Below are 18,862 nucleotides of genomic sequence, written 5' to 3'. Positions count from 1 at the left end.
ATAGTCCGATGATTAAACTGCTGGATGAGGATAGAGAGAAAGGCAGTGTGGGTAAGGGAGTTCTACTAACACGTGAGAACACTTCCTTGGCTATGCCTCATCCATCAATCAAATCGGTAACACTGCCTAGAGAAAGCCCATTTTGTATCTATTCCTGCTGGCTTGTACAGAGACAGCAAGTATATTCCTTTGTCCAGAGCTCTTCTTCTCGTATGCGTTTTTCAGTTCATTAAACTGTAAGATTAGAAGTCCAAAGTTTCCAAATTACAAGCAGTGTATTATAAGTGGCTGGACTTGGGATTTATGGTTTGTATTCCTCCAGCTTAGTGTTTAAGAACACTGATGGTGAACATTTGATTGTAACTGATTTTGCCTGTGCTGAGATGCTTTCAGCTGCTTGTAATTGAGCTTATCAGCCCTCGGTAGCTGCCAGCTGTGAAAAATCACATACCATAATGTGTACCTTGTTAAAGCCTTGAAAATATTCATGAAAAGCAGCTGGAAACCTCAGCTAATCTGATTTTTGCTAACTTCCCCCTACATGCAGCCCTTTGCCAGAATCTCTAGGGCATAGCTATCAGGTGAGAATGTGAAGAACAAATCACATTCAAACTACCAAAGATAGTACGTGGAAATGAACCTCTCAGCAGGTCAAAGCCTCTGAGAGAAACCCAAGGTGAATAGACCTTTCTGGATTCTTTTTCTGTCTTGTCCTATAGAGAGGATGTAATTATAATTTATGACATATCTTAGCATCTTGCCATAATTCATATTGCAAGAATGATTTACAGCATCTGGGGCCTGAAGTGCATTAAAAGTGATCTAAGGACTCCCCTTAATTGCAGTGAGCTATGAGTCAGGCCCTTGAACTCTGTTAGGGCAAGCTTCACTAAATGCAGTCTTCTAAGCATTTTTTACTGCAATGTAAGCAATTTTTGACTGCAGAAGGCAAGCTGTGTTGATGTTTAATAGTTGATTTACTCAGTGGCATAGTGGCATGTGTAGAAAAGGCTTAGGGAAGGAAGGCCAAGATGTGCAAGCTGCTGGAGAGTTTTCCATCTTGAACAGTGCTTAAAGTCAAGTAGGGAGTAAATTTTTGTTCCTTACTTAAGTGTGGACGTGTTCCAACTCCCCTGCAGGATGAGTTGTAATAGCTTACTCTGCTGAATTCCTGTGAAAGTGCTTCTTTGTTATTACAGTGCCTAGAAGCGTGTATTTATAAATGACCTGGCCCAACAGAATCGGCCAGTTGGCAGTGTTGTACTTTAGCTCACTCTTGAAGTGAAACTAGTAAATGGAAGGATGAAGGGGACAGGAATTTCACTTCTGTGCCTGTTTATTAAACAGCACTGTACAATCCAGAGGGGGATTTAGAGGGATTTAATGGTTTACCTTAAAGCTCAGGCCTTCCTTCAGTTGTCTGGACATTGCGAGGAAATACTAGAGGTATGTAACAGTTTGGGAGGTTGGGGGTTTTTTGGTGTTATACATGACTCCCCCAGCTGATGTTCCGAGACAGTCAGAGTAGAGAAAGTCTTGAGCGGCTTACACTATCAGTAGACAGGAGAGATGGGCACAGCTTGATAGGACATTATTCTAAAGAAAGAGGACTTTACAGGACCACACAGCAAGCCAGTAATAGTATTTTCTGAGCCTCAGTGTAGTATTCAGCTGCTGGATCAACTGCTTCCAAATATTGTCTTTTTGCTGGGTGTAGTCTCCTCCTCTCTTTCCCAAAACCCAAGGTGCCCCTAGAGTCCACAGTATGAGCTGGCATGTCCTGCAGAAGCCCCTTAGCCTGGCTCCTCCCTCTCTTTTATCTGTATAATAGTGTTGAATTCCTGTGAGCATTCAGTGTTCCAGCAGTTTCATTGTGCCTGTTCATCGCGTTGCTTCTGCTAGTACCCAGTCAGACAAACGGAACTAGGAGAAGCTAAAGGAATCGCTGTAAGTGAGATACTGCCTTCAGTCACTGCTGTTCTTGTTCTAGATGCCAAGGATCAAAGCCTGTGTGCAACAGGCTGTCTCCTTCCTAGCTGATGGTTGTTCATCTTTGCTGCTGCTGTTTTAATACTGATGCCTTCCCTCAGCACAGCGTACAGAAGACTGGTTGAGGAGTGATGTGGTCGTCTTTGTTTGCATTTTGAAAGACAGAAAACCTTCCGAGGAGTGAGAGCTGATTCTGGCAAAGTAACTTTTAAAATCCTTAGTTTGTTTTGCTGTAAAGCCAGCATGAGAAAACTTTGTAGTACCTCCTCAGGTAGATGGTGAATGGATATCGCAACGATTAATTTAAGCTGTATCTAAGGAACTCTTTACACACTGGGAGGCACTAATCCCCTCTGCCCTCCCATTATTCTCTCTCTAACTGATTCCATTTGTCCTTAAATGACTCTAGTACTAAATTGGAGCTAGGGAACTGGATTAGCCTTTGCAAAAATTCTTTTTGCACGTATTTACACTCTCTTTGTTCTTCTAGATCGTCAGCAGCCAGTGTGTTAACAACTCTTTCTTTTCAAGGTGATGCAAGCAATATATTACCAGCTCTTATTAGCTTTTTTTGAAGGAGGCCACTTGAAATAAAGATCATTTTGTAGTAGGTACCGAATTGTAAGGAAAAAGTAGCAGTAATTCTACGGGTTAAATCTGTCAGGAAAAAAGTAGTTCCTCATTGGCTCAACCTGAAGACTGCTGGTACTTTTCCTTTATGTGCCCTGGTGGATGATTTAGCTGTTCAGTTCATGTGCTGCTGTGGCAACAGCTAACAGTTAGCTACCACTTTGTCTACATTCCACAATTACTTTTTTAGAAAACGTAGGCTGATGCATAACTCAAATGTCAGTCCTCTCCTTTCATCCTTTCACAAGGATCAAAGTATTCCCCTTTTGAATTTTTTTTTCAACAACAACAACAACAAATTTAACCCAGAAAGAATCTTCTGTGTAAATTTTATTCACTGCTCTGAGAAAATGAGTGAGGGGAAACTACTGAGCTGTAATGTCAAGAGTTTTCACAGGAGTGCAGATTTGGGGAAAATTTCATAAAAGTTGATGAGTTAAGGTTAACTGAAGCCAGTGTTTTCTGAGCATCAGTCAGAAGCAAGTAGCACCATATGTAGGATTTTTTTGCCTACATAGTCTCCTAAATGGTAAGTTTTCTTTGGCATTTTTAATACAGTTTTTATAGCTTCTGGGCTAATGGTGTCCTGAACCTTGTTTGAGACTATGATGACAAATACAATCAAAAATATTGCAGCAGCTTGAGACTTAATATAACCTGGCATTGTTTGTTCTTCATAGTTCTGTTGCTGTTTTACAATGAAAAATGTACAATTATTTCAAGCCATGCAGAAATTTTGTTGCAGAGTTTGAAATGAAAAAAGTTACTAAATATGCTGGTTTTTACCCTCTTCCCCCCTACCCCTTTTGCCTTGTTCAGTTAAGAATAGGAGGTTGAGACAAAAGAGGGCTTCAGAAACGGTTTCTCATATCTCTTGATGCAAGGTGAAACAGCTTTGTTTCAGATCATTTTTAGTGCAAATGAAATAAACATCCTTGTTTTCTGCAACCCAAATGAAAAGTGAAATTAAGGTTTTGCTTTTAAGCCCCCCAAATGAGAACCTCCTGGAGGAGGTTGGTTTATTAGTGCCTCAGCTGGCTACCAAAATTTCTTTAATAGCGCCTTCCCATTTCTCAGAGTGTAGGGACCTAGTAGTCAGGAGCAGTCTGCTTCAGTTCTTTCCTTTCTCTGGGAACCCATGAGTGTGTGCCCCTTGTTACTGCACATACCTACAGCTGCCTCTCTCCAGAGCCAGCACACTGATCGTGGCACAGCTCTCCTTCCTTTGTGGAGAGCTGACTGCAAGAGAAACAGTGCAACAACCAGTGGATACCTCCACTGGATAGGTTGGATACTTCCTTTTTGCTGCAGCTAACTGTTCACCAAAACCTTTTCCTTAGTATTTGTTATGGCTGGTCTCAGAAGGGACCATGTTTTCACCTGGAGACCTTTGTTTGAATTGGGACTTTTCAGAATGAGGTGCAGAAAACCCAGGACATGCTGATTTTAACCCAGCAATGAGGAACTGTACAACCAGCTTTAACTACTTGCCTTTCATCTCTAGCAGGAAGTTTCCTTTAGACAGTAGATATTTCTGCTCCAATGGATAAAGGTCTTCACTTCATGTTCTGCGTGATTGCAACCATGCTGCTCCTGAGAGAATCAAGTCAGACAGGTGAGAAAAATGATCTGAAAATGCTGGCTGCATCCAAATCTGGTTTTGTTCTTCTTTACAGAGTGTTAATTCTCTCAGTCTTTAACTGCTAGTGCTTACAGGATTTTGCCTTAATCTAAGACTTTTCTTTTAAATTGGTTATTAAGACATCACCAAGGCCTACCTTGTTGTTAACAGCTTGTGATTGTGACTTTATCATGAGTGCTGTTACTAAGTGGGTTTGCTGCTATAGTTGTAAATCAGGTGACAGAGATCAGGGAAAATGAGAAAGCCTAGAAAAAGGGTGGTTAGGTGTCCTGGAACACCATTATTGTGGTTAAAGCTGCACTCTTTTGAGTCTATGGTCCCTTGAATTGCAGCAAGATATGCCGATTAACTTGTTCTGTGAGTAATGTTTTCCATGTTACTTGTTTAGCCCCTCTGCTCGTGGCATGTTTTGGGAAGAAGAGGGGATTTAGTGCATTGCACTTGTCAGCTCTGTGAGCATCCAGACTTTGTAGACAAACGGTAACGGTACGTTCCCCCTGAAGTTCCTAAGGGACAGTAGCAGGAGCCTGCTGGGGACTTGTGCACAGCGATCAGCCATTGGATCACACTTTGCTCTCGGTGTGAGGAGCTGGGAAGCTTGCTTTTGCAACTGAACAACAAATGCTGTTGTTTCAATCTTATTGTGGCTTTTTGGTGTTCTATACCTGGAGTCCAGACTCAGGCTAAGGAGTAGCTTGACCTTGCAAAATTACTGGGAGATAAAAATTGGTTCAGAGGGTTGGGAGAGCAACTTCACTTCTTCTGCTGTGTCTCCTGTCCATCTCGCACACCCATCTCCTATCTACCCAGAACTGGTAACTGCATAGCTATGGTAGCAGCAGTTCACCTCAGATTACAGATACTTCAGCCGTTTGCTTTTGTGACGATGGTCAAATTCTCTCATACTGAGAATTCCGTCATCCTGAATGTCCCAGCGTACTCCAAAACTGTAATCCACCTGACCCATCACCTCTTCTTTTAGTTCAGCTCTCCCTCCTGCTCACAAGCTGCAAAAGGGGAAATGCTGGCAAAGGATGCAACGGTGAGGGTACTAGTCTAGAGAGGGAGGATGGGGTAGAAAATTGGGGTGAGGTTGGCCAGTTCTTCAGAGTGCTACAAGCTTTTTCACAAGAAGTTAAGCAGGGAGCCATCTCCCCTTAGAAGGCTGGGCATGCTCAGAGTAGAAGGGGTAAGGACAAGGCTGATTTTTGCAGCCACAGTCATTTCCTGCAACCACTGGCCTGTGGGGAACGGGAGTGGAGGGATGACCCTCTTTTCTTTGTCTTACATTTTTGTAGACTCTCACAGAGGATTCTCACAATGAGGACTTGGCTTCTGAGCAGTGTCACTGCAATGAACTTTGAGTTAGTGCTGCAACTTGATTACTGATGGTCCTTTCAGGAGTTCCTACAATGGGGCTTTGAACAGCTGCATCCAGAGCCACTGTAGGGGAGCTGAAGCCCTCAGTACAGACTGTTTTCTTCCAAGAAACCCTAGCAGGTCTTCAAAAAGGACCCTCAAAAAGCTTTTACTGGCTTTAATGAGCTTGTAAAGGGAGACAAGAGAACTCCTTTGTGAAGATTTCCAGCTCCCATGGAGAACTATAGTGGAGAGGGAAAAAACAGGTTTTGTTTTACAATAATGTAGAATTCAGCACAAGGCCAGAAAATGCAAAACCAAAGAACGAATAACACATAATGAATGAATATGTTGTTATAGTTCGTGAAAAACTCACAGCTTTTGCTTGAAAGAGTGAAAACACCCTAGATTTTTTGTTTTCTCTTGAGGGATTTTTGGCTTTTGTGCTGTGAATTCTTTGATTCCAAGGAGCAATGCTTTGCACATTCCAGAACAAACATCCTGGGCAATTAATGAGTCACATATTGACACAATTGTGGTTTTAATTCTGCATCTCAGTCATTGTAGTTTAGCTCTCTTGCAGCTGGGGTGGGATTGAGGTATTCTCCTGAGTATTATGAACAGGGACGCTGTGGGTCAAATAATTTAACGGGTCTTGTTAAAAGTCACCCAGCAGAGCACAGAGTAGAACCCAGAAGAACGACTAACCTCAATAATAGTACTTTTATGGGTGGGTCTTGGTGTTTTTACCAAAGAGGGGAGTATCTTTACCTTGGTTTTACAAATGGGGAACCGAGACATAGGAAGGAGAAGTAATCCAGAAAAGGTCAATACCAGATTTAACAATCTGACATTTCATGTTTATGCCAATGCTGTCTACAGGGTTGCACTGGCTCTCATCACACTTGAACTCTTTCTCAATTCTTTGTCAATTTTATGTACTTTCCTTACTCTCTATTCCTTGATGGGATACAGAGAACAGGCAACACAAGACAGGCTTCCTGGTCCCTCTTTCTTTAGTGCTGTCACTGTTGGTTCCTGGTCTTGGTCATGGCCCTTTTGGAGGTTTTAACCTTCGCAGGAATGAAAAGTCAGGGTACTTATAATTTGAGGGGGGAACGGAGTAGGATGTGGTGGAGAAAGGTTTCTACCCCAGTGGTTGCAACCCCTTTGGCTGCTTTGACAGTAGGAACCTATCATTAGTAGGGGAAGGGAAGAAGAAGAAAACCTACTGTCTTGGAACTTAATGGTGATGAACTTTTGGTTGTTTACAGGGCTTTTCCTTAGGGATATAGACAAGGTTTTGCAGGAGTTAGGGGGAAATCTTAGTTGTGTGAAGTAGCAGGAGAGCTGGCTTTTCGCCTTGTCAGAGAGGGCAATAAGGAAATAAGGTAATTGATTCTGCAGAGTCCATTCCTCAATGTGCGAGTGATAGCCGTCATCATTAGGTTACAATTAGAACCTTCTGCAGCCTGAATTTGGTGGTGTCTACTTCTGCTTCTTTGTTTCACTATTACTGTGCTGTGAATAAGGAAACAAACTTGACAAAATCGCTGCAAGTCGACTGCACTATGAGCTTGTGAGTCAAGGATAATGATTTTGTTTATTTAAGTGCAATATGAAATGAGGGTATGAAACTTCACTTTTAAGGAGCTGTAAATATAAGCCCTGCAAGAAGTTGATTTTGTTGTTGTGTTTTTTCAGGAGCTACGAGGAATAATGGTGCTGTGAGTAAGGTACGTTTAAGTTCATTGATGCAGAGCTACTAACGAAGGCATATGTGTAAAAGGACTTACATTCTAAATGCAGAAATAGATGTGATCATAGTGTGCAATGCTTTTAATCTGTGAAGAGTTATTATTTTAAATGTACTTTTCATGGCTAGCGATGGCCATACCTAAGTCTGTGTGTCTATGCTTTTTTTACTCAATCTTTTGTCCAGAATTCAAAATTCAGTCATGCCTCGAGGAAGAACCTGCATATAGCCTGTCTTCATGGCTTATAGAGTTTAAACCTCAGACTTATTGTGTCACTTATGACCTTTATAAACTTAAAAAATTCAGACACATATGAATATGCAGAGATACTTTTATTAGTTCTTAGGATGTGTGTTTTATTTCCAAAAGCTTGCACTTAACACAAAAAGGGTCTGTGTGGGACCTAATTCCTCAGGCTTTAGAAGAAAGATGGCAAATGCCACATAAAATCTAACCTGCTAGAACACGTATATATTCACATAATGCAGAATTTGTCGTACAGACTTTCCAATCAAAAACGATGGGAAAGTTGGTTATGGTAGCATTGGGAAATGAAATTAATTGTCCAAATGGCATAAGTAGAGACAGAACTTGTATCACGTGAATCTCAGCTCATTTCTCAATCTCAAAGCATGCTGGATGCCTGTCATGTGCCTAAAAAAGAGTTTTTGGGAAAGTCATGGAATTTCAATCAGTTTCAATTGGCATAAATGTCCAATTGTTGATTCCAGCATTGAGAAATAAACACAAGCAAACAAAAAAAAAACCACCAGAAAAACACAATTCCTCTCTTGTCCTCCCCTCTTCCTGGTTTCCAGTCCCCTCATTGCACGCATTTTATACTCAGTCCCTTTGGTGAGGCAACAAGGTGGCACAGGAGATTGGGGTCAATATTGTGTGGTTCCTACTCAATTGCTCCTGCACAGGTTCTTCCACTGACTGCAGCCCCATTACGGTTGTACATCCTCCTGCACCTCCTCTCTGTCCCTCCTTGGGGCAGCTCTTGTGCTTCTGCTCTCGCTTGGGGCAGCTCTTCTTTTTTTGGCCTTTCTTCCACTCTACTGTCCCTCCTGCTCTGGTAGCTTTCTTATCTCTCCTTTGCTCCTGTTTGGGCAATTTTCCTGCCTTGATATTGTCTTCAGTGTCTCTTCCTGCTCTAGCGTTGTCTCTCATCCAGCAGTTACCACCCTTTTTTATGGTGCCTATGCAAAAAATGTCTTTAACCTTGTCTGATTCATTCAGGTTTGGTGCACTGTGGGTCTGTTTTGTCCATTTCTAAGCCAGCTTGAAATGGCCGTGTCCAGCACTGAGCAGTTTGTGACCTCCTGCAGACGTCACCCCTGTGCCACCCCTACCCACCCTCCTGCTACTGAAACCCTGCAACTTTTGCCCAATAAGATACTCTTCTGGTATATTTACAAAACTTGTAGTGTGTTGTTGAGATTATTTTTTTTAAGAACCACTTCGACCTTCAATATCTAGTGGGTGAAGCTGAGTAAAAGGGATAGGCCAGGATTTTTTGTTTTATTCATCCTCTTGTTCAGTAGGCATAAATATTTTAAACAGAACTGAAAAGCAATGTGACTTTTTTGCTTTTGTCTAAGAGCAAATTGTAGCTTATCTGGCAATAACAACATTCCTTCCAGAACACTCTGCATCAGGTAACTTCTGATCAGAGGTTCAAAGACAAAGCTCATCCCTCAAATCCTTCCTTTGCAAAGAGAGAATTGAAAGAAGATCGTTCTGCTCCCGGAAGAAATGGAGCTTCATTAGCAGATCTTGTACTGCATATCTACATACATATATATACACACACATACACACACACCCATGCTCTCTCACTCTGTCTAGAAACATCACTGTGTAATTTTAGAATAAAGGGATACGTTTAAGACCAACAAATCTTACAGAATTAGACTGCTTTACTGGCAAAAGCTGGAATTGTTCCAAAGTAGTACTGATCGGAAATCACCTCGAGTTGTATGACTCTGTAAGGTTGGAAGATGTACTCTTGAATTCAGTGTTCTGTGCAGAAGTGAATCCATGTTTCCTCTCCTCTTCCTCTCGGGTTTCTTACTCTTCTGTGTCTCCTGGAATTGCTCTCTCATAAGACCTTAATTGGCTGCTAATTGTTTTGTCTGCAACATGAATTGATCTCTTTGGAAGACTGTATGCACTGAGTATCTGAAGAATTGTGACAGCATTTAAAGTGATTTTTATTTGGACAGAGTACGCTGGCAACACGCAATAAAGTGAAATGCTTGTGATTTTATTACTGTTAGAGAACAATGGTGGTGAGATTGCTGCATCTTACAGGGGCAGATTTATAGCTGATTTAACACATGCACACACACCCCCGACATCCACCCGAAGTTCTAATGTAAGCCCTAGCTAAGTGGGGCCATGTATGGGACTTTGAAATCCAATTATTTCTTCTTCATTTTTTGATTTGCAGGGCATTGACTCAAGGGGACCAGAAGAGGGTCTTCCAACTTTGACTGTCACAACAATCCTGGTAAAGCAGTGGCACAACACTGATAGCAGCAGGGAGATAGCTGGAATTACATTTTGCCTTTTTTGCCACCCATATATTTGCAGGTGGTTTTTTGGGCTGTCTTTGACACCAATATCCCTGTTCATCACAGAGAGTGTTTTTGGAGCACTGGCTCAGTGGTGTAGAGGTGCAAGCTGTCTGGAGTTTGCAATGAGAGGGTTTGAGGGCTACCAAAGTCAGCCCACAAAATGGACTGGGCGTACACTTCTATAAATCACTCCTCTGTCAAGACTGCCCTGCTGAAGCTGTAGTCTGTGACTAGTGGTGGCACATGACTGCAGTGAATATCTCTCAGGTTTGGAAATGTTGTCCCCCTGATAATGTGGGTACAGGTCTTTGGGGAGGGTTTGCCAAAAAAAACGGTTTAATTCACAGTCAGTTGCACTGCAGACTGTGGGAGCACATAATTGTGTATTTTTCCCTCAATATGCAGGAAGATCCTTATGTCATGGTGAGAAGTGCAGAACTGGAGGGATACTGCATTGATTTGCTGAAAGCACTTGCTGCAATGCTTCACTTCAGCTACAAGGTGAAGGTGGTGAGCGATGGGCAGTATGGTGCCATCTCTTCCAATGGGAACTGGACAGGGATGGTTGGTGAAATTTTGAGACAGGTAATTTTCAATTTATTTTTGACAAACTGCAGCTCTAGAAGGAAAGAACAGTGCTAGCAGCTCTCAGGCTTCGTTAGGATTTGCTCAGGGACTGTGCAACTTGGAGTCATCCTGCCTGTTGTGTAGAACTAATGAATAGCGAGACTTGTAGTTGGTTTTGGCCTACAAATATGGAAACTAAGGAACAAGGAGACAATGGCCACAGCAGGAAATCATTGTTACAACAAGGCACTCCTGGTGCAGTGCTTGTCTTGTCTCAGAGGTTACCCAGTGTTTCTTTGTAGTATTATAGACTGTACAGGCATCTTAGCTCACTAATGAAACAAAGATAATGGCTTTAAGGAAAACTTACCTTGAACTTAACCACTAGGTGAAACTTGTCTCTTTCAGAATGGTAACCCCTTAGACTCTTCAAGGAGATGCTTGAATGCACATCCTACCCCATCAGGTGCCATTCCCTATGGCTAGCGTTCTGTCATCTGTTGGTAACATTTGAACTAAACCTTCTTTGCTCCTCTGAAGTCAGTCCTGTGTCCTGCTGTCAGTCATGTAGCTGCTGCAGCCAGAAACAGAAAGGAACATACCTCCTGGTTTTGGTAAACAAACCCAATGTGGTTCATGGTGCACAGCCTCAGCTTGTGTGTGTGATGCTGTAGTAGGAATCCAGAAGCCCCAGATACCAACCAGCACCTCATTAAGAACAATGCAAAATGGAAAACTGTCCTATTTCTTAGACCTCACAGTCTAAGATGATAGCTGTCTATTGACACAGAGAAGGGATTTAATATGCAGATATGTGCCCACTCAGCCTGGGAAGCATTCTACTTGAGTGATAGAAATCTTCAGGTAGGTTGGATGGTTGATTATTTTTTATCTCCATCTTAAAGGAAGCAGACATTGCAGTGGCTCCGTTGACAGTCACATCAGCAAGGGAAGAGGTGGTCTCCTTCACCACGCCATTCCTGCAGACTGGGATTGGAATCTTGCTTCGAAAAGACACCGCCTCTCACGAGATGTCTTTCTTCCACTTCCTGGCTCCTTTCAGTAAAGAGACCTGGACTGGCCTTTTATTTGCTTATGTGCTGACATGCTTCTGCCTCTTTCTTGTTGCCAGGTATAAATGAATTTGTTTCACAGATTTTGTTCAAGTCAGATGTTTTAAAGGAAGTACCAGGGAGCATTTTGCTTTGAGGAACCTTCTGTACAGGTCCAGAACCAGGGCTAATAAAGCTTAAGTCACGTCAGACTAAGGCAGCATTGAAAGCAGGATCTCCCCACGAAAAGCACCGTATCTCTTTATGTGGATTACCTAGGGTTGCTAAAAGGACTGTGTGTTTGTGCTTCAGCTCTTCTTTCTCACTTTTATCAGAGTTTGTTTTGAACTATGACCATATTCTTTTGTGCAAGTCTCTCTCCTGGTGTGCTTTTATGCACTGTAACCTGCACTAACTTGTGGAAGAGATTCTCTCTGCCACCACTCCACCCCCTTCCCAGGAGATTCAGCTTTCTCCCCCTTTCTTGACTAGGCTGCACTAATGCTCTCTGCAGCTGCAGTCTTGAACAGAAGCTCTATTGCTCCTTTTCTATTTTTATGCACAATCTTTATAGGTAAGGATTTGCTCCAAGGAGCAGCCTTCAGTCTGATACTATGGAACAGAGCCAATATTGCCAGTCAGGTGTGCCAGGGAGACTAGATCATGCAATGGCTCAGGAAGAAAGTGTCTGGCAAACCTGTGACTGGACCCCCTGAGCCATCACTGTTGCAAACTACTTGAGGCATTGAGCAGGAGTACTTTCCTCTGCACTGGTTAAACTGGAACTCGGGTGAAGGAGGAGCTACCATGGAAAGGAAAGGGCATTTCCAGGCTATCTGCACTGCTGCAGTCACACTGCAGGATTATTTATAATTTCCCCCGCAAATGTCTGGGTTTATCCTGTCATTTTCCCACAGACTGAGCCCCTGTGAATGGAATGAGCCAAAGAATGAAGAGAACCACTTTACCTTCTTGAACAGCCTCTGGTTTGGAGCAGGAGCACTTGCCCTGCAAGGTAAGCTGGGAGGACTGCAACAAAGCAGCTCTGGGAGCAGTATGGTTTTTTAAGCTGATTGTATATCCACCTCTCATTGTCTGTAACACTGGTGTGCTATCCTTTTGGGGGAAAAGATGTTCCGATAGGGACACCTGGCAGCACTAAAACTGCCCGTTTGTGGAGTTTTGACTGCAGACTTGTTGGAATTGTACAGATGGCTGGCTTCAGTTGAGGAATGTGTATTTTCTGCTGTAAATTGCTCTAAGGAACGTCAAGCTAACCATCGCACTGGTGCTTTGTAGAGTCGAGTTGTTTGATGTTGCTTTTGGGTACTGATGTTGCTTCAACTCTGCATTAGATGCAGTGCCGATGCAGTTCAAACCAGCCACAGTAGGTTTTTTCAGGTTCATGCATGAAGTAGCTGCAGGGCAAGTTTTGCAGTTTGGCCTTTATTTAGAGGGAATCTAAGTTAGGCTCATGGATCTAAAGTTCTTTGCTCTCTCTCACCGTACATCACCTCCCATATGTTTTATCGGCTCCTCTGGTCGTGCAGGTGTCACCCCTCGGCCCAAAGCGCTCTCTGTGCGGGTCATCGCTGCTGTCTGGTGGCTGTTCACCATCGCCTTGCTGGCTGCCTACATCGCCAACTTCACCGCTCTGCTGAGCTCTGGCAGCGAGCAGCTCCCAATCCAGACTTTTGAAGATCTTGTGAAGCAAAGAAAGCTTGAGTTTGGGACTCTGGACGGCTCCTCTACTTTCTACTTCTTCAAGGTGCAGAGAATCTCATTGTGCACATACACACCTGTCGTAGAACTGCTAAGCTGGGGCCAAGTTGTCCAGCTCGTGCCTATAGGTCCTTTTACCACTTTCATCGCTGTAGACTCCATCAGTTTTCCTGTAATACTTCAAATAATGTGATTGGTATCTGTTGTTTTGTTCACCTCTTCTTCCACCTTTTCTCAGAGAGAAAAGCATGTGGAGAACTGTATTTTTATAGTGTATTGTCTTTTAAGAAAGCAGTGCTAGTCTTCAGGGGTTATCCTTGTGTACCTTGAACACAAGGACTGATGTAGGTAATTTCTGGATACATTAACTGGATGCCTGCAAAGGTTGTTTGGGGGGTGGGAAATATTTAATCACAAAATCACAGAATCGTTTAGGTTGGAAAAAGCCTTTAAGATCGAGTCCAGCTGTTAACCTAGCACTGCCAAGTCCACCTCTAAACCATGTCCCTAAGCGCCACATCTATATGTCTTTTAAATACCTCCAGGGATGGTGACTCCACCACTTCCCTGGGTAGCCTGTTCCAATGCTTGACAAGCCTTTCGGTGAAGAAATTTTTTCTAATATCCAATCTAAACCTCTCCTGGTGCAACTTGAGGCCATTTCCTCTTGTTCTATCACTAGTTACTTGATAGAAGACACCAATACCCACCTCACTACAACCTCCTTCCAGTTGTAGAGGGCGATAAGGTCTCCCCTCAGCCTCCTTTTCTCCAGACTAAACAACCCCAGTTCCCTCAGCCGCTCCTCATTAAGACTTGTGCTCCAGGCCCCTCACCAGCTTGGTTGCCCTTCTCTGGACACGCTCCAGCACCTCCCTTTCTTTCCTGTAGTGAGGGGCCCAAAACTGAACACAGGACTCGAGGTGCGGCCTCACCAGTGCTAAATACAGGGGAACAACCACCTCCCTGCTCCTTCTGGCCACACTATTTCTGATACAGGCCAGGATGCCGTTGGCCTTCTTGGCCACCTGGGCACACTGCTGGCTCATATTCAGCTGGCTGTCGACCAGCACTGCCAGGTTTTCCTCCGGGCAGTTTTCCAGCCCCTCTTCCCCAAGCCTGTAGCGCTGCATGGGGTTCTTGTGACCCAACTGCAGGACCCCAGCACTTGGCCTTGTTGAGCTCAAAGGGCAATGGTTTAAGTACTCTTATTCTCCAAATTGTTTTGCAACCACTGGCACATCTATGCAGATTTTTTAGATGATTGTTTTACACTTCAGTTTGACACTTGGATTTTTGGGCCGCAGAACTCCAAGAATCCTATCCATCAGATGATCTATGAATATATGGACAAGAGACGAGACCGTGTTTTAGTCAAAACCTACCAGGAAGCAGTTCAACGTGTGATGGAATCAAACTATGCCTTCATTGGTGAATCAATCTCTCAAGACCTTGCAGCTGCCAGGCACTGCAATTTGATCAGGGCCCCTGAAGTTATCGGAGCCAGAGGATTTGGCATTGCCACTACCCAGGGTTAGTCACCGTGCACCACTTCTGTCCACTTCTCCACTTGGATTTCATGGGTCTGAAGTAGCAGACTGACAGAGCAAAAAGCCTGGCATAGCCGAGTCCTGAAACTTGCACACATTTTCTGCAATAGCACTAATAATCTAGTATGGACAAATTGGTAACCCAGCTATGCTACGTTTTCATTCTGTAGGTGAACTATCAATAGCACTCACTGACTCTTACTTTGAACTGTAATATGCAAAAAATTCCAACTCTCAGGGGTGTCACTGGTTCCTGTGGGGTTTTTTGGTTTTGCCTTGGTCCCAGCAATGCAGAGCTCCTAATGTAGTTAGCAGGGCAGGCAGTTTGTTCTCTTGCAGAGCACGACTGCTTGTATTTCTCAAAGTACCTTCACGGTGTCGTTATGCTGCAAGTATTATGATATCTCTGTGGACAGGGCAGGAATGGTTGTTACCAAAGAAAAGCACTTGGCTTAGTCTGTTGCATTCTGTTTGCAGAATGACCATCTGAAAGTTGGGAAGCAGCACCCAGCTAAGCCCGTGTGGTAGTATAGCAGCAGATTGCTTAAAAATGTTATAGTGGCTGTGATCTCTCCCATGCTCTTCTCTCTCTTTCATTCTACTGCTGCCAGCATCCCTGTGGACTAAGAAGCTCTCCATTGCTGTCCTCAAACTGCGCGAATCGGGCGATCTCGACTACTTGCGCAACAAGTGGTGGGAGACCAGCTGCCTTCACAAAAGTAGGGACAGATGGAGTCCGCTGCAGCCCCAGGCTCTGGGGGGGCTCTTTCTTACTCTAGCAATTGGCCTGGCACTGGGAGTGATTGCAGCTGTGGTGGAGCTCTCGAATAAGAGCAGACACGCCGCTGGACATGTAAAGGTAGGTGATGGTTATCATCTCCCGTCCTACCTCCTTGCACCCCTTGTGTTTAGCACAGACAAGCGAGGCACCAGTGCTCCACTGTGCACAACGCTGGATTTCCATGCTGATCTTGCTTCTTCTAAGGAAAGCAATGCAGTGGGGTGAGGGGGAAGGGGGAAGACATGCTACGTATTTACTCTTCAAAGCGCTGAAATTTCATCGCTTGGGCTGTATGGTAGTGTTGCAGCCTGAACAGGGTAACAATAATAAAATTGTTTAACCCCCCGCCCCCCCAAAAATATTAAGTAGAAACATTTACTGTAATTCCTCAGCAGCCAAACCGTATTCCAATATGCTGAGTGTGTACAGAGGACAGTCAATCATCAATAACAAGTTTATTCTCAAGTATGGCTGTTCTTAAGTCATTTGACAAGCAGGAAAACACATGTAAATGAAAACTGCCCTAGTATCTGAATGTGCACCTTGGGGTTCTTGTTCTCCACCCATTCCAACAGATGGGTTGTGCACACTTAAGTGTGGATTCCATGACACAGAACAACCCACCCCCTTGTTTCCTCCCCTCTTGTTTTTCAGAAATCTTGTTGCTCTGTTTTTACAGAAGAAATGTGCACTCGTCTACGTATAAAAGAAAATACAAGACAAAGCCAGGAGACTTCAGGGAGGGCTAATGCTTAAGAATTTTTTGCTTAAGGAATGGGCCTGTATTAGGTTTATACCATATATATTTCATAGGAACTACATCAATGTAGAAAGATGTTTTTCTGCAAGGCTAGAGTGTTAGTTTTCTAATTACAAACACACACAGAGAACACTTTTGGATTGGTGGTGAAGCTGGATACAGAAGAAAATTAAGTGGCTTGGAAGAATTTAAATTGATAAGGGATAGAGTGTAATTGTTAAAAATAAGGGAGGTTAACAACTTGGGAAAATAAATTTGAGATGGCTAAGATGGTAGATCCGTATTTAGTTTAGAAGTTTACTATGTAAGTACACGAATGCCTGTAGGAGTAAGTGACTTGGGGCAGGTTAATATGAAGCCTCTGATTACTAATTACAGTATGAGGTACAATCTTGAAAAATTAAAGCTCTCATCTGACTGTTCTAATCCAGAACAACTGCTTCTTAAACATTTTAGTTATCAACAGACTGTACTCTTCCCCTCTTCTAAGCAGAAGATGCTGGTCACTGTGAAGGTCATTTCTGAATCAGAAACGACAGTACTGTTGCATAAACCCCCAAAATGCAGGACTTGAACCGCATTCTCTGCGGTGGCCCAAACCCGAGAAAGGGAGACCATGCAGTTAAGGAACTACTAGACTTAGGAAATGCAAGACATGGACTTGTCCTTTGTCAGTTTCCCAGCATAGGGTAAGTTTCGCTGTTTAGCTAGAGAGGATGTTTAATCCTAGTTAACCTGATCAAGAAGTATTTAGGAAGAAGATTGATAGTTGAACTCCAACAGTAGTAGAGCACAAAGTCTGGTAATCAGTCGATTAAAGTACAAGTTCACCAGGCAAAGGTGAGGCAGTGAGTGTTTTGCATTATTCTCTGGCTCTCGAAGAATCTTTGAAATTCATGGGGAACAGTAATCTCAGCTACATATTAAATACTTTTCTAATTAAGCTGTTTTTCATTTCAGAGCTGGAATGACTGATGCATGCACACGTTGGTTTGCAAATTCATGGCTAAATTACTCCATTCATGTACTGCACATCTGATGGAGGGGGAAAAAAAGGCAATTCAGTTACTTGGAAATGGCTTTAAATGCACTGCATGAACAAAGAGACTGATTCTTATCAGTCCCAACATTAAATACCTGAAGGCAATAGAAACTAACATCCCTGTGACAGGAAAAAAACTAGCTGTTCCTGAATAAAGCACTGCACATTCACTTTGAGGGTAACTTAGTGAGACTGGACTTCCAGCTACTGCTAAGTAATTTAGTATAGTTGCCGAGTTCCCCGCCCACCCAACTGTTAACAAGAACAAACAGTGAAAGCGATGGAGTTACGAGTTATTCCACACCTTGGTAAACTAGTGCTGTTTGGTTATCTGCTATGCGCTCTCAGGTCATGACAGTTCTATTTTAAATACAGCTTAAGCAATGTTTGTTAGGTTAGAAGGTGGATCAGTCCTTCTATCGAATTAACTGCAAAAAGCACGGAACATTTTGGGTAAGTTTTAAAAGCTGACATGGAAAATGCAATGTCAGATTCACTTAGCACTTCAAAAACTATTTGGTATGTGCCATGTCATCGCTGGCAGAATAGGCAGAGATGTATAAAAAAAGGTTTCATTGACATTTAAATATATTTCTATATGAATGTCTCACAGAACAAAAAAATAAAGTCTTTTCATCACAAATACTGCAGCATTAAAATAAACACTTACCAAAATAAACAATGAGTGATATACATATATATATTTGAGTGTGTATACTATAGTGTGAATCATATTGTTGCTTTTTAAGTCACAAAGCACAATATAAATACGGAATTTCCTGTGAACTCTTTTCCCTGTTGTAATAAAAATACATTCTTTACAGTTAAAGTAAAACTAGTGCAAGTCCATTCTGCTGCTCCTGTTCACCCAGCTGACCAGATCCGTATCATTTACATGGCACTTCATACTTAAAAATGACACTGAAAATTTTCCCTCCGAGACGATCGGCAAGCCAGGAGTTTTTAATAACAGCAAGCTTGAGGCTCTCGCACTTCAAAGCCGCATAGTAATTCGTGTGGATGGCACGCCCCATGCCTTCAATGATAACCAAGTCTGTCTTCCGTTCTCTGACCAGCACAGCCAAACCTTTATCCAGACGGCTGAAATGATAAAGGGTTTTATGATTTACATAAAACATGGTGGGGGATGGAACGACTGATGCCAATAAACAGGAATACTTTAAATCAAAGGAAGCGAGACTGAAACATAGTTTTAAAAGCTTCATGACATGCCTGCAGAATTGGGATTGCCCAGAAAACACAGGTAAGCTCTGTCTCCAATAGAGGAGCTACTTAAAAATAAATAGGTTAACAACATGGCATGCTTCTTACAGTCAAGTGGAATTCTTGGTCACGTGCAGGATTTTACATCACCCATAACTAGGCTACTCATGAAACTGACAATGTGTCATTGCTGAACACAAACGTG

At 42.9% G+C, this 18,862-nt stretch overlaps 2 protein-coding genes across 5 annotated transcripts in view; one reads left to right on the top strand and one right to left on the bottom strand.

Annotated features, from left to right (window-relative positions):
• Positions 1-1,850: 1,850 nt before the first annotated feature.
• On the top strand, positions 1,851-16,527 carry LOC142030809 (putative glutamate receptor). Of its 2 annotated transcripts, none has more exons than XM_075027146.1 (11): positions 1,851-1,947; positions 4,124-4,234; positions 7,325-7,356; positions 9,833-9,892; positions 10,365-10,544; positions 11,432-11,658; positions 12,496-12,593; positions 13,129-13,346; positions 14,608-14,833; positions 15,462-15,709; positions 16,286-16,527. In XM_075027146.1, the coding sequence occupies exons 2-11, from the start codon at positions 4,162-4,164 to the stop codon at positions 16,385-16,387; spliced, it is 1,464 nt and encodes a 487-aa protein (XP_074883247.1). In that variant the 5' UTR covers positions 1,851-1,947; positions 4,124-4,161; the 3' UTR covers positions 16,388-16,527. The 2 variants fall into 2 exon arrangements, with proteins under 2 accessions (XP_074883247.1, XP_074883245.1); XM_075027144.1 differs by having other exon boundaries at positions 1,854-1,947; positions 4,127-4,234.
• Positions 16,072-18,862, bottom strand: part of PANK4 (pantothenate kinase 4 (inactive)) — a 27,057-nt gene continuing 24,266 nt past the window's right edge. For all 3 annotated transcript variants that reach the window (XM_075027139.1, XM_075027141.1, XM_075027140.1), the window contains exon 19: positions 16,072-18,534. In XM_075027139.1, coding sequence (XP_074883240.1) covers positions 18,321-18,534 — 214 coding nt within the window. In that variant the 3' untranslated portion in view covers positions 16,072-18,320. The remainder of the gene's footprint in view (positions 18,535-18,862) is intronic.

This window comes from Buteo buteo, chromosome 5 (assembly GCF_964188355.1).
Source record: "Buteo buteo chromosome 5, bButBut1.hap1.1, whole genome shotgun sequence".
Taxonomy (NCBI): domain Eukaryota; kingdom Metazoa; phylum Chordata; class Aves; order Accipitriformes; family Accipitridae; genus Buteo; species Buteo buteo.
Note: the sequence above shows the minus strand (reverse complement) of the source record. Positions and strands in the feature narration are given on the sequence as shown.